General features: G+C 41.8%; 2 protein-coding genes across 2 annotated transcripts; one reads left to right on the plus strand and one right to left on the minus strand.

The window, feature by feature from the left end:
• Positions 1 to 2,887: 2,887 nt before the first annotated feature.
• On the minus strand, positions 2,888 to 5,402 carry LOC119402423 (uncharacterized). Its single transcript, XM_037669568.2, has 3 exons — positions 5,148 to 5,402; positions 4,450 to 4,567; positions 2,888 to 4,084 (listed from the first exon to the last, which is right to left on the minus strand). The coding sequence occupies exons 1-3, from the start codon at positions 5,241 to 5,243 to the stop codon at positions 3,093 to 3,095; spliced, it is 1,206 nt and encodes a 401-aa protein (XP_037525496.1). The 5' UTR covers positions 5,244 to 5,402; the 3' UTR covers positions 2,888 to 3,092.
• A 1,200-nt stretch (positions 5,403 to 6,602) lies between these two features.
• Positions 6,603 to 7,770, plus strand: LOC119403633 (uncharacterized). The gene is made up of 5 exons (XM_037670554.2): positions 6,603 to 6,860; positions 6,922 to 7,025; positions 7,157 to 7,270; positions 7,353 to 7,539; positions 7,660 to 7,770. Exons 1-5 carry the CDS (start codon positions 6,659 to 6,661, stop codon positions 7,695 to 7,697), a joined length of 645 nt encoding a protein of 214 aa, XP_037526482.2. The 5' UTR covers positions 6,603 to 6,658; the 3' UTR covers positions 7,698 to 7,770.
• The last annotated feature ends 5,839 nt before the right edge of the window (positions 7,771 to 13,609 follow it).

A 13,609-nucleotide genomic window follows, 5' to 3' on the forward strand; every position in this document is an offset into this window, starting at 1 on the left:
TCTCTGCGCAGTGACGTGCTTCGAACACTATCACACTAAGTGAACTGTCAAGGAATAGGGCATTTTGTGCGCGGCAATTCAATTCGAACCTTTACTTTCTAGAGTTGCAGAAATTTTTTGCAGAATACACCTCAAAGCCCCATGTATTATAAAGTAGTACATGATGGAGCGAAGAATGGTCAATAAAACATTATTATCTGCCGAAAAACGTTTTCGCAAATATTTTTTTTGTTTTGAACACATTTGGCAATTTTGGAACATATTTTTTTTGTTAAATGAACCCTTAAGGGCGCCTTAAATTCTTTTATTGAGATCAGTTGGTCGATCAGCAACGCTTGCGAAGACTTGTCTACGAGGATTTGAGAGTAGCTCTTGGAAACAGCATAAAACAGCGACGAACACATTGCTCTCGAACTTACGCGCCACAAAGTGCGCAACGAAGATGTGATAATTGCTAGCCCAGGTGAAAATGTGTAACTGGGAATCCAACTGGTTTCAACTGGTATCAACTGGGATCAACTGGTTCCAGTTGGGAAACAACTGGTCCCTGTTGATTCCAGTTGCAACTGGTTCCAGTTAGCAGCTGGTCCCAGTTACAAAAACTCAACTGGTCCCAGTTGATCCCAGTTGCAACTGGTTCCAGTTAGCAGCTGGTCCCAGTTACAACTCAACTGGTCCTAGTTGATTCCAGTTGCAACTGGTTCCAGTTAGCAACTGGTCCCATTTACAACAGCTGGTCCCAGTTGATTCCAGTTGCAACTGGTTCCAGTTAGAGCTAGTCCCAGTTACAACTCAACTGGCCACCAACGGGAACCATGACCAGTTGAACTGGAAGCAAATGGTCCCAGTTGTGCCTCTGTCAAGACACAAATTTATGTCTGTTCTTATACATGTGCCAATACATCTTTGACTTATACAGTGTGTAAAATTTATATGTACAATTCATAAATAGCAATTCGTTTACTAATTGGGAGAAACTTTCATAATTTTGTGACAATTATGTGAAAGTAGGTGCACATTGAGATCTGATTCTTCAGGTTCTATTTCATGTTTGAAAGAAAAAAAGCATATGACTAATTAGATGAACAGCACAAAAGGTTTATTCATCTAAGTACATTTATACGAAAGAACATGAACAGGGGTTATATGATTAAATTTCCCATATAAAAATATACAAGGCAAAAGAGACAGGGCTTAAGTACAATATTGAGAACAGCAGTGCAAGAGTTGGTCACTGGGTTGACCTGTAAAATGTGCAAATCCCTTTGAAAAGGTCCCCAAACTATGGTATTTTTTTACTGCTATGATACTGATGTGAGAACATTTTTTTACTGATGTGAGAGTGGCACAAGCTATTAACAAAGCAGGCTCACTGGTTCTGAATAACTTACACCTAAGAAGTTTATTATTGTTCAAGTTCCATGCTGCAGTGGCATACTTGAGGGGAAACAGTGAAGGTGCAAAAATTGCAATGCATTTTCTAAGCATGTAGCTTGGTTTTAATGTTACCGCTTTTGCAAACTTATTCTGTGTTAATTCTAAGGAGAATAATATTTAACATTTATGGTCAGTGACATATTCATTTTGCAGGCAGCAACTGTATCAACAATCACTCAGTTTTCTATGTTGACCTCGTAAAAGCCACAATAATATAGGGCTGAAATAAACTTGCAAAGCAAAATCACTTCATGTTTTTGAAGTAATGTTCTTAACTGCCATGAACATAAAAAGAAAAATAGATCCATGACAGATACTCAGCATATACAAGAGGTAATAGCATCTCGCAAACAGCCTGGCAACAAAGTAGACTCTCTCATATCACGCTCTATCACAAACATCCAGATCACTAATGTAAACAGTGTTCAGGGAAGATCACAGGAAATTTCAGAGCCAGAGAATACATCAAGTTGATCACATCAATGTCAAAAAGTACTGCATTGTGATGTTGCTGACCTGTATATGGTATTTAACGTTGTACTAAGGGATGTTTTCAGAAACTTTCATTAGTAACATTGAAAGATACCAGAGGAAGTAACAATCACTTCTTGTTAATGTTCAATTTATTCACAGGAAGTGAAGAACACGATCATCTTAAGTTGTAAATGTGGACTTGTAGCTAGTTGAAACCCTGTTGAATACTAAGTGCGACAAAATCTACTTGGTGCACAACCCTTAAATTTTCTATAGCTAACGTGAGTGGTGGTTGTTAGTGTGCCGAATCCACCCTGACCCTGTTCCTTTGTCACATTTGTCAAGGTTAAACTTTGAAGCATTGCAGTAAGTCACCCAAGAAAGAAGTGAAGTGCACTTCTTTCGTGGGTGAAAGGGCATGGCATGGCCACAAATGAGGCAAATATTTTGACATGGTTGCGATGGTGAAGTTTGCAGAACACAAGCTCATACAAATGAAAACTCTTTAATGGGCGAGCTTGGGCCCAGGAAATCAAAAGTCAAAGTACAAGCAATACGCCCTTTACACTGACAGCGGCGATCAGTCGTCGGCCGTCGATAATCTGATCAACCGTAAAGCACGCCGGCATTTATACATGTGGCATCGAACAATCCAGCGTTATCGTTGGTCGCCACGTTAGTTCCAGAATAAACTCTACTGTTTGAGTTGGCTGCACAGTTTTATCAGAACAATCTAAAATAATCGGCAATGTTCGACATGCCGGCATGGCATGCACAAGGCAGTAGTTAAATGTGTAACGGGTCATTTACATGAAACTCGCACTCTAGTGCATTCACACTTGTGGAGAAAAAGTGTAGCAAGGCACCTTTAGAATAATTTTATAAAAAGCAAACTAAAGAAAAATTCAGTTAATATTTTTCATGGAAAACGATTAGCAAGATTGCAAAAAAACTGCCTACCATCACATTCAATCCAAAGGCATGGAGTTGCCTTACAGTCAATCTCTATGACCTTCTCAGCTGCCCACTTCTGAACACATGAAATGTGTGTTGTGCCAAAACAGAGAGAACTTACATAGCGCTTAGATACAAAGTAAGTTCTCTTTCTGTCATGGCAGCTCACTGACACGATATGCTCTATCTTAGCATGTGTATTATCTGCCAGTCGTACAGCTGTGCAGTTAGTATTTCTGAGGCCTTTGATATTGTTCACTGTGGAACACGCGCCCAGAGATGCGAACCCTGTCATATTCTTCAACAGGGCCTATGATTTGCTGGGGGACTTGTGCCTCAATTATTCTACAGAGAGACACACTGACAGCCCTTGGTTTTCCCAAAAGGGCCAGCGACTCTTCTTCGGTGCGCAAATCACAACTCAAAAAATGCTTAACTTGCTGACTTGCAGCTGCCTTGAGTGCACAGACTTTGCTGGCCATAAGCACTCTACTCATTACCTGATGAGGCACTCCCTTTGCGGAAGTAATGAGCTTCTTAATTTTGCCTAATCCTGCTTCAAACACAAAGCAAGAATGTGCCCAAAGTGGCCCTTGCTTTGTAGCACTTTTTGCAAGGTGCAGCAATAAATGCACATTCGAAGTCATTTCCTTTTTGGAATAAAGGAACTGAACTTGAACGACAAATTGCACAAGACACTCTGTGCTATCACTTATGTCTTTGGTAGAGACAGTATCTCCAAGTAGGAGATACACTGCTTTTACCAGCAAGCTGAAGTGTTTCTGGTACTTGTCAGGCAAAATTCCATCAACACAAACGAGGCTGAAATATAACAGCCACTGCTGCCACTCGCTTGCCTTCCAAAACTTCCTCAATTGGACAGATCTCGGCAGGCGTGTGATGCATTGAGGTGGGTTTATGGCACATAGCCTTTCATCAATTCTCCTAATGAAATTTGGTGATCCTATGTAATATGGAGTACCAACACCACACAACCACAACTCCATGAACTGGCGTGTCACGCCGAGCAAAACACCATGCATGTAATTGGGTGTGAAGCCCCACACAATGTCAAACCCGACCAAATTAATTAATGGGGACGGCCTCTTCACTCCCCGAACATTCACTCCAGTTCTGTTCGCTTCATCCATGTCTTCAGTCATCCCTTCTTTAGTCCTGTCGGGTGGAGCTTCAGCGCTTACGGGGTACTTCACTGTTCCTGCCAAATAAATATGACAGAAACAAATTAAGCACGAAACTGAAGAGGGTTAGTAAAAAAACTTTTGCTGCAATGAATAGTAGATATTTTAACTGGTATTAGTATTCCTGCAAATGTGAGGAACTCCCGACAGCTGCAATAATGCATGCAGATGTGAAGTAAGTTTTCAAAAAGTTCGTACAAGTAAAACAAGAAGGCTGGCATGTCATGAATGCACATTGGCCGTTACTGTGGAACAATTACTTTGCAAAAAGAATGCAGTATCCAAATTGCAGTGGCAAAAGTGTGATGGTGAAGCTCATATGTGCACAGATTAAAATGTAGTCAGCCAGATATTTTTTTTTTATACAAGTGAGTTTTCTTACCTTCGATGCACTTGCCAGGGTGCAAACACCAGCCACACCCAAAGTATCCATTATACTGGACTGTGTTCTGCATCAGAGCCCTGGCTGGAGCGTCAGCCACAGCAGTGAAACAATAGACCTGTAGAGTAAACAAAAGAAAATAGTCTTTATGTAAAAATGGGACAGTGTTACATTGGTTGTTAAACGGTGCACCTTCGATCACAATTGAGCCTGGATGGGATAAAATTTCTCGGTCCAGATTGCCTGCTTTGTGCAAGTTGTGGAATGGGGCCAATGGTGCTCCAGAATGTCAGTCTGAACCGGGCGCAATTGCGAATTCAGGTGGCTGTGTGACAGTGGTATTACACTCGACTCAAAACGCCTATGTGTTGACAATTGATCCTTTAAAAGCAGTACCATTATTTGTTATAATGTAATTTAAGAACGGAAATACGGTTAAATTAGGCAACTCTCCTTAAAAGTTAAAAATATTTTGCATGTTGGTGAGTTTTCGACGTGTTATATAGCAGTCAAATTAGATTATAAGAATGGCATTTTCAAGAAGAAAAAAAGCAACTGTCGCAACAAGTTTCTATTTTGACTTTTTTTAACTGTTAAAAATATTTTTTTTTTCAGTTTTTGGTTATGGAATATTGTGAAGGGTGATAACGTGCTTTTACGTTTTCTAGAAGGAGATTACAAAAAGAAGAGTGACTCACTTTTGAGTGAAAGGTCTCTCCATCACATGTCCACTCAATCCCACTATCGGCGAGCGAGTCCATTTGCTTGGCAAATGCCTCTAACACCAATGTCATATCAGGATGACTCTGTCCGTACCACAGCGTTGCAACCGTGACATTTTTCGATCGCAATCCTGGCGGCAACTCATTAATTATAGTCTGGACGGGCCATATCGAGAACTTAGAAGAGTTGAACACAGGACTCCCATCCGAGTTTATCGTCAAGGTTATGTCCATTGCCCAAGACAGGCATCCTTGCGTTGGTGCCGATACAAACTTCCGTCGGTAACGTCTGTCATAGAGGCGGCCTCTGAACGATCCGAAAGTGCATCTAAGGAGTTCTTCAATGACCTGGAAATCTCTTTAGATGATAGAATCGAAGAAAGCTGCTGCCCCATGGGAAGAGTCACAAAAAAACTTCCTTGCGCCGTAAGGATGTCTCCAGTGTACAGTTTTTCGCATTGTGTACATGTTGGCTTCACATCTTTTCTTTTCTTGGGGTCCCCGTCACATTCGCCAAGAAGGCACAGGCAATCGGGGCAATAGAAATGAAAGCCCATGCTTTCAGTGGAGACTCCGGCGAATTTCTTGAAAAGAAACTTTGTGTCAGGGAGATCGTTTCTTTTCATTAAAAAACTGACTAGCTTCATGAGGTGTTCCACTTGTGTCCACGCAAGACCAAAGTTTACAGCAAAGTCCATGACTAGGGTCACGACGTCTTCAGCAGAGAAATTAGAGCAGAAGCAGCCTTCAGCTTCACCATCATCTTCATTTGCGTTCTGTGATCCTTCCTCATCGACGCTCGGTCCTAACTCCTCGCACTCGTCGACTTCCCCGCTTGACCAGACGTGAACTGGCGAATTACCAGCTGGTTCGTCTGCAGCAGGACCGCCATCTGACATCACGCTTTCCACTTGGCTAGTGTTAGCCGCGAGGTGAGATGCCCTGTACCGCGTTGATCTCGGCAGCTCATTCCCATCAAATGATGGCTCTAAATAGAGCTTGCGCCGTTTAGGCGTCCTGGACATGTCAGAGGTACAGGATATACACTTCGCACTGCGCGATTAACACCGCTATCTAATTTAAAGAAAATACAAAGCGAGCGCTTGATCGTGTGAAAATCTCGGTCCACAAAAACCAAACAAGAAACTACTTGAGATCTGGATTCGATCGGCTATACAGCGGCTAAATGATAAAAGCGAATACATGATCATGTATTTTTTATTTGCTTACCCAGCACCAAATTTTGTGTTAAAGGTTTTCATTCATATAGGTCACTTTTTTGAACATAATGCTCTTCATGCATAATCAGGTTGTGCGCGTATAAATTTAGGCCAGGGAGGCAGCCTTGACTTGACTGGTAAGTGGCTCGGTCGGCTGGCTATGCATGGCTGAGCTTAGCCAAGCTGAGCACAATCCACACCGTGCTTTATGTAAGTGGCCCGCGTGCAGCACGTATATAGCACGTTGTATATCCGATTTGGTTCGCTATGTACGCACTAGTTCGCTTTCTAGATAACGACCACGCACATGACACTCGCCGGTACGTTGTGCCAGTGGACGATATCCGCGATTTTCATCCGAAGCACGAGACAGACTTTGACGGCAAGGCAGTGTATGTTGTGCACTTGGTGGACAATGTAGACAGCGACAACACGGGTGATTATACAGCGCAAATACTTCGACTTGGTGGTAAGTGCATTCATCTACCCTGATCGATGAGTTAATCTAATATCCGCACCTGCACTTTCAGCCACAGAGAAAGAAGCTCGCGAATCGCCGAAAAGAATCCCGATCCCTAAAATGATGGTTCATCAAAACTTGGACGATGACGAAGCTGTGGCCAAGAAGGCCACTGTACGTGCACTTGTCCATTCGCAAACCTTTTTTTCAGTCTTTTCTCTCTCTTTTTTTTTATTAGGGCTGATTTATAAGCTAGGCATTATTTAAAAATATTTGGAGCATGTGTATTGTTCCAAAATTTGCAGGCAGCAAGAAACAAAAGAACAGCTTTCAACCGGGCTGCAGCAAAGAAAGACCGGTACGAGCAGATTCTGAAAAAACAGATGAGCCACGCTCTCGGAAAAAACTCGGAACAAACTGTGAGCATATACTAGGAAATACGTGTTGTTTTCTCAAACTTTTCTTTTTTTCACTGTGGCATCAAAAATATTATTTACGCAGCAAAAAAGGCGACAAAGTTCATCATCAAGCTCAGATGACTCCCTCGTATCCAGCTCAGAAGTGAAAGAAGAAAAGAAAAAAACCAAACTTTGGAAAGAGAGATGCAAGGAGCTGCGACAGGACAATATGTTCCTGCAAGAACAAGTTAGATCACAGCAGGTGCTATTAAATTCAAAATTCCTGAGGTGTAAGTACAATACTTATATATGTTTTTCCTTTATAGTTCATAAACTCGGATAGTTCATTATATGTTTATAACAATCTCTTCATTCCATAGCTAGTGAACATTTGTTAAACGTTTTGACAGTTGAAGACCTGCAGCACCGCAGAGAGCCTTGGCGTTGAAAGCTCACCTGTACAAGCTACAAAAGAGACGGCAAAGGCCACAAGCAACCTAGGTGCATATCGATTTTTGCTTTTAAATATATTTAGTGTTATTTGTTTCATACTATACAGAATTATCAACAATCACCTGAGGTATATATAGCGTAACAGTACTCCTTGAGCTAGAGTACTTAAGTGGCATTGATTTCTCGCATGAGGAATAAAGATGTATAATCGGTTAGTTAATAATCACTAATTATTTTTTCAAGTTTAGTTTAAAACACTTTGCAATATACTAATTGCAGCCCAGTGAGTCAACAAAGCATTTCTGTGTGGAAGAAATTCAAAGGATCGTGCATATTTCATGACCTGAGCCATGAGCCTTGCTGTGAAATGCACTGTTGTTCCACTTACTTCCTCAGCAAATGGCATTTTACACAATGAAGCACAAAAGTAACTGGAATGTCTATGTATTGTGTCCCACACTTCATTAATTGCACGCAATACTAGTAATTAGAGAATTGGCAACTTTTTGTAGATTGGTCTTTTGTGTATTTGAATTCTTATGCAAAAATATGTCCACTTTTTTTTTACGAAGTCAGCTCAATGACTGAACTCTATTCCTCATCTTACAGTTGCAAATTTGTATGAAAGCTGTCTGTCTTGCAAACAGATCTTATTTATTTTGCATGCATAGATGAAGTAAAATGTTGCATGTAAAAAATTGAAAGAGGCTACATCATTTTTTCAATACAGCCCTTGGAACTGGTTTGCCAATTGAAAAAGACGAAGAAATGGCCATGCGAGACACAACACCCATGGCACCAAGTAAGTTAGGAGATGTGTGTTGCTATGCTCGTGAGATCTAAATTCTGGCATTTTCATACTTACAGCTGCTGGCAGTCTGCGCTCAAGAAGTCCCATTGATGGTAAGGCTTTATTTGTATTGCCTTTCTTACGTGTAATAATTACAATATGAATGATTTAGTTGCAGACCTCTCAGAAGAACCTGCTACGTTGATGACTGGTGAGTTGCTGGCTTGCTTATGTGTAGTATTTGTTGTAAAACATGCAGTTTTGCTCTTTCTGTGTGCAGCAAGTGGACCTGATGACCTGTCTACTACAGGTAGGCTTAGACTTGCATGTTTCTATCATAAGAAAATTCTGACACTGAATGCGTCACAAGTTTTCTCCACCTTTATTCAGGGAAAGATTTTTCATATTTACAAGATGACTCTGTAAGTATATACTAGTCACTTAACCTGGGAAGTTCAAGCACCCTACGAAACGAGCACAATGTTATGTTCCTTGACCATAATAAATGCAGATTGTGAAACAGTAAAAGTTATAATATCCATTCTGTAGATGCCGACAGAATTAGTAGCATGTTATGTGTTCACACCAGCAATTATGGAAGCCCGTATAGTTAAAAAATGTTTGTAAAAAGATTACTGGTATTTAATGTGTCTGTTTAAGCATATGCTGTGCAGTGAAAGCACAGAATATTTAACAGACGTGTTCAGTTGAGAAGAAATGTGCTTACGTTCGGTAGATTGAGTAGTTGTGGCCCACTTGTCACTTCACTATACCATCCTTACATCCAGCTTAACAGCACAAATTTAGTTACAGTACTCATTTATAATCTCAGTGACAAAGAGCTACTATTATTTTTGTGCATACTGCCTGTTTTCTAATGTACTACACTTGTAGACGAAAGAACTCCAGATGGTCAAAATTTCCAAAGCCCTCCACTACAGGCACATAGCCAGGATTTTTTTTCGGGGGGGGCCCAAGGCCTAATTCCTAATTGTTTGAAAGAAAGTCTTTCTATGGCAAAAATAAAACAAAAGTTGCCCGGGAATATAGAAGGCCGGACGAATTTCGGGGGGGGGGGGCACCCCCCCTGCCTACGTGCCTGCTCCACTATGACATCCCTCATACATCCCTCACCATATTGTGGTCTTGGAAGATATTAATAACCTTGTCAAAGTAAATGCCCGCAGAACAGCTCAGAGATGCTCCCATCAGTTGTCGGTGTGCAGCATCTTGGCACATTGCCAATGACAGTGGTGCAAAACACCAGCAATTAAGCTAAGCAAAGCTAACATGTTAGTAAGTTTGTGAAATGTGCTGTACAATAAATACACTTCTATGTAGTACATCTAACATGCTGTCGTTTAGAGAGTACAGACGGCTTGTATTGTATACTTGCATCTATCATTTTCAGTAGCTAGATATCTTGCAATTCGTGAAACTGCACCTGCAACAAGTTTACAGATACGTAAATTCTATATTACTAGTACGGGTGTGTGAATATTCAAATACGAATCAAATAGTAGCCCCGCAAATAGTTCAGTTGATGAATTGAATATTTACTATTCAAGTTCTCAAGTACTGAAACTTGGTGATACCTACCTGATTGGAATGTCTCATAACTACGTGCTAAATTGTAGTACGCATTAACCATTAAGTATAAATTTGCAACTGAGATGTGCCTCTGCTACCCAAAAATAAGTGCAGTACTACCGAAATTTTTGCCTAAAGTACCTGTCGCAAGGTCTGTCCTTTTTTTTCCCAAAGCGCTGGAAAAATGGCTGCTTTCTTGCACGAACATCCGATAGCGCGCGGTGGCGCTACCAAGGAACATTTCAAAAACTATTTCAGGGTCCGGCATCTACAACTGCTCACTAGCCGGTAGGCATACAACAAGCTGCAACGATTTAAGCTTTCAGCAAATACATTAGGCTGCCCCCCCCCCCCAACCACATTGCGCAACTCAAGCAAACAAAAAATAACCATGCTCACCACCACATTCCACACAAAAAAAATTATATTGCAGGAAAACTTCTAAAAATAAAGTTTTTGCTATTCGATATCTGCACACTCCTGATTCCAAGTGCTAACTTGCACTTCTTAAGCAGTGTCAGCCGATAAGAGTATCATAGGATCAAGATGTGCTTCACTCTCTTCCTTGATTTTTACAGTTTCATCTTCAAAAAGGCATCTGCCTCACACCTATTCAGGCAAAGAGAATTCTGTGCCACAAGAAGGCAACATTGGTTCTGAAAGAAACACTCAAGCCATATGGTCTCAGAAAGGGCTGGCATCACGCAGTGTGAAAGGCGGCGTAGCTCGAGGAAGGAAGAGCCTTGGAGAGCCTCCAAAACCTGCTCTGACGCCTGAAAAGGTCGCCGTTCTTGAAGGTTGGTCTGCTGTGTATATCTTAAATTGATATGACTGTTCCGAGACATGCAATGTAACATGTTACCTTTTATTTTACAGCAACACTGTACCATTGGTCACAGGTGACCGGCGCAGATCCATCCATTGCAGCCCGGAACTTGACCGGCATTTTGACCGAAAAAATTCAGGATTGTATTAAAGCGGAGCGTAGAAAAGCTTTGCAGTAAAAGTACAACCAGTGCTTATTCAAGCCAGCTGAAGCAGCAAAGGCCTATAGGGCTGTGTAATATCTTTTTTGTGTGTAAAATAATAAATTGTGTATCATATTCTACATTTAACATGAAATCCTTGGAGTGTTTAATGTGCTTCTCATATTCTACATTTAACATGAAATCCTTGGAGTGTTTAATGTGCTTCGAATGATAATTATTTGCAAGTTCAAGGTTATTTGAGCTAGATGGAGTACATGTACAGTTGAGTGACAACGGGGACTGGGACCCGTTCCCAACTGGGAGTGCGTTCCCAACTGGTCCCAGTTGCCAACTGGGAGTGCGTTCCCAACTGGTCTCAGTTCCCAACTGGGAATGCATTCCCAACTGGTCCCAGTTGCCAACTGGGATACATTCCCAACTGGTCCCAGTTCCCAACTGGAAATGTGTTCCTTAAACCAGTTGAACTGGAACCAGTTGAAACCAGTTGGATTCCCAGTTACACATTTTAACCTGGGAGGCGAAAAGAAACCGCTTCAGCGAGTGGCGTCATAATGTATTTTTTTTGCGGCGTTGCCGTCTACTCGCTTTCACCCGCCCAAAGCGTGCGCGGAGATGCTCTGGGGATGCCGAGCAGACGACGATGCTCTTATGAAGACATATTGAGCAGCGCTGCCCAAGGCCACACTCCAGAAACTCCAATGCTACAGTGCTTCTGGCGCCATCTGACTTTAATTGCACAAACCAGCTTCAGAAAATGTGCTATAGAAATGATATAGGTGCGTCGTAACGTCATACTACCTAGTATGCTGCTGTGAACGAATGAGTGAAGCATAAAACAAAATACAGGACACAACAGAACCAGCTTAAAAAAACCAGAAGAATATGTTGTGACTGTGGTAAAATCAACTCGACGGCCGAATCACGGTGCAAAAAATATGGTATCGGACTGGAAGTATGCATTACTTCAGTTCGTAGAAGCAGACAGGAATTTCTTGACGTACCTTCAGGAAGAATCTCGTAGGTAACGTCTTTGTACAGCCTTCTAAGGACCGAAGTAGCACCGCAGCAACTTTTCTGAACGACCGCGCTGTTGGATGGTGTTTCACACCCACGCTTCATCTCTATAGTAGCGCAAGCTAAATGACAGGGACAACAGAAGAGGCACACTCGCCACATCACAGCGCTGCCGAGTGGGCCTTTTTTGTTGCCTCCGTGATGCCTCCGTCCAAGCACCGACTTATGGGGAAACCCTCTGACTGGCAGGTCTGATTCCCTGTATCACGCACAATGGCGCCTGCCAAGAAGAATTCAAGAGCCGGTCGTAACAGTGGTTAGAGCGTCCTCCTCCAAGGCGGACACTCGATTCCCAATCCCGCCGGGCACCCATCGTTTTTCCATTGGAAGAGAAGGCGACCTGGTGCACGATGCTGGGTACTCATCTCTCGAGAAGGTGGCATCTCCTTTCCTCCTTCTTTTGCAACTCCCCTTTCCACTCCCCCCAATGACATGGGACGTGAGCGCTTAAGAGGGTATGGTAGGGTAGCTGGACCTAAAAAGTCTGGACCTAAGTATTGATTTCATAACAAAAAAAATAATACAAACTATGCGGAGCAAAACCACGCGTTGGCCAGCACGTAGGAGTGCTCCAAGCCACTTAGAAATACCGGCAAAGGCCGCGCCTCCAAACGGATGCGCGGGCTCCTTTCAAATGTTTCTGCGTGTGTGCAGTTATTTGTAATAACTACGACTAGTTCGGTTGAATGTCTTCACTTCCTACCATTTTTATGCTTTTTGATTGCAAGGCTCCCCCCAAAATGCTTTTGTAGCGTAGTCATTGCTGTACGTTGTGAGCACGCTCCGCGCGTGTCTTTGAACATAAAATCATGTTTTTCTTACGATCGGCTATCTGAAAATTTTCAAACTTGATGTATCTTTTCTGGAAAACTATCCGACCGATCGCGCTGACATTTGCTCAGATTATACCTAAATCCCTTCCAAATAGTTGGAATCTAAAACTTTGAAAAACTTCTTAAGTTGTGGTTCAGAAAAAAAAATTATTAGTTAGAAAGCCTCTCTCACGGCACGTGGCAACTGAGGACAATTTATTTTTGTGAGATAAACGTAACAGCCCTTTCATTAGGAAGGGGTGAATACCAATATTATGTTGAATAAGCGTGCCAAATTACACGGTCATACTATTTTTCTTTTATAAGAAAAGGTACATTTAGTTTTGCACACCAGTTTAAATTCTGGTACTCAACCAGAAACAAGTAAGAAAAGCTACAGAGTCAAAATTGCAGACTGAAAGCCACAAGCTTTCTTATGGATCACGCAAATTTCACAAGAAAATATAGAAACGTTACTGAGATATAAAGCTGAAACCAGGACAGCCTATTTACCCTAACAAACCCCCTTAAGGGTTGCATAAGTATACTTCTTTTTTATCCTCAAACCACTGCTATCACTTGGACTTCAACTTCCGTAGGCAGTGCCCCATACAATGAGCCTGGTCACTTGACAAGAAAAGCCTTTTCTTTT

This window comes from Rhipicephalus sanguineus, chromosome 8 (assembly GCF_013339695.2).
Source record: "Rhipicephalus sanguineus isolate Rsan-2018 chromosome 8, BIME_Rsan_1.4, whole genome shotgun sequence".
Classification (NCBI taxonomy): Eukaryota; Metazoa; Arthropoda; class Arachnida; order Ixodida; family Ixodidae; genus Rhipicephalus; species Rhipicephalus sanguineus.

Excerpts from the sequence above, each read along its gene's own strand:
- LOC119402423 (XM_037669568.2), bottom strand. The coding sequence starts at position 5,243 with ATGACATTGGTGTTAGAGGCATTTGCCAAGCAAATGGACTCGCTCGCC. Across the intron at positions 4,568-5,147 it reads GAGAGACCTTTCACTCAAAA|GTCTATTGTTTCACTGCTGT; the intron begins GTGAGTCACTCT and ends TTTACTCTACAG. Across the intron at positions 4,085-4,449 it reads CCCTGGCAAGTGCATCGAAG|GAACAGTGAAGTACCCCGTA; the intron begins GTAAGAAAACTC and ends TTTATTTGGCAG.
- LOC119403633 (XM_037670554.2), top strand. The coding sequence starts at position 6,659 with ATGTACGCACTAGTTCGCTTTCTAGATAACGACCACGCACATGACACT. Across the intron at positions 6,861-6,921 it reads GCAAATACTTCGACTTGGTG|CCACAGAGAAAGAAGCTCGC; the intron begins GTAAGTGCATTC and ends CTGCACTTTCAG. Across the intron at positions 7,026-7,156 it reads CTGTGGCCAAGAAGGCCACT|GCAGCAAGAAACAAAAGAAC; the intron begins GTACGTGCACTT and ends CAAAATTTGCAG.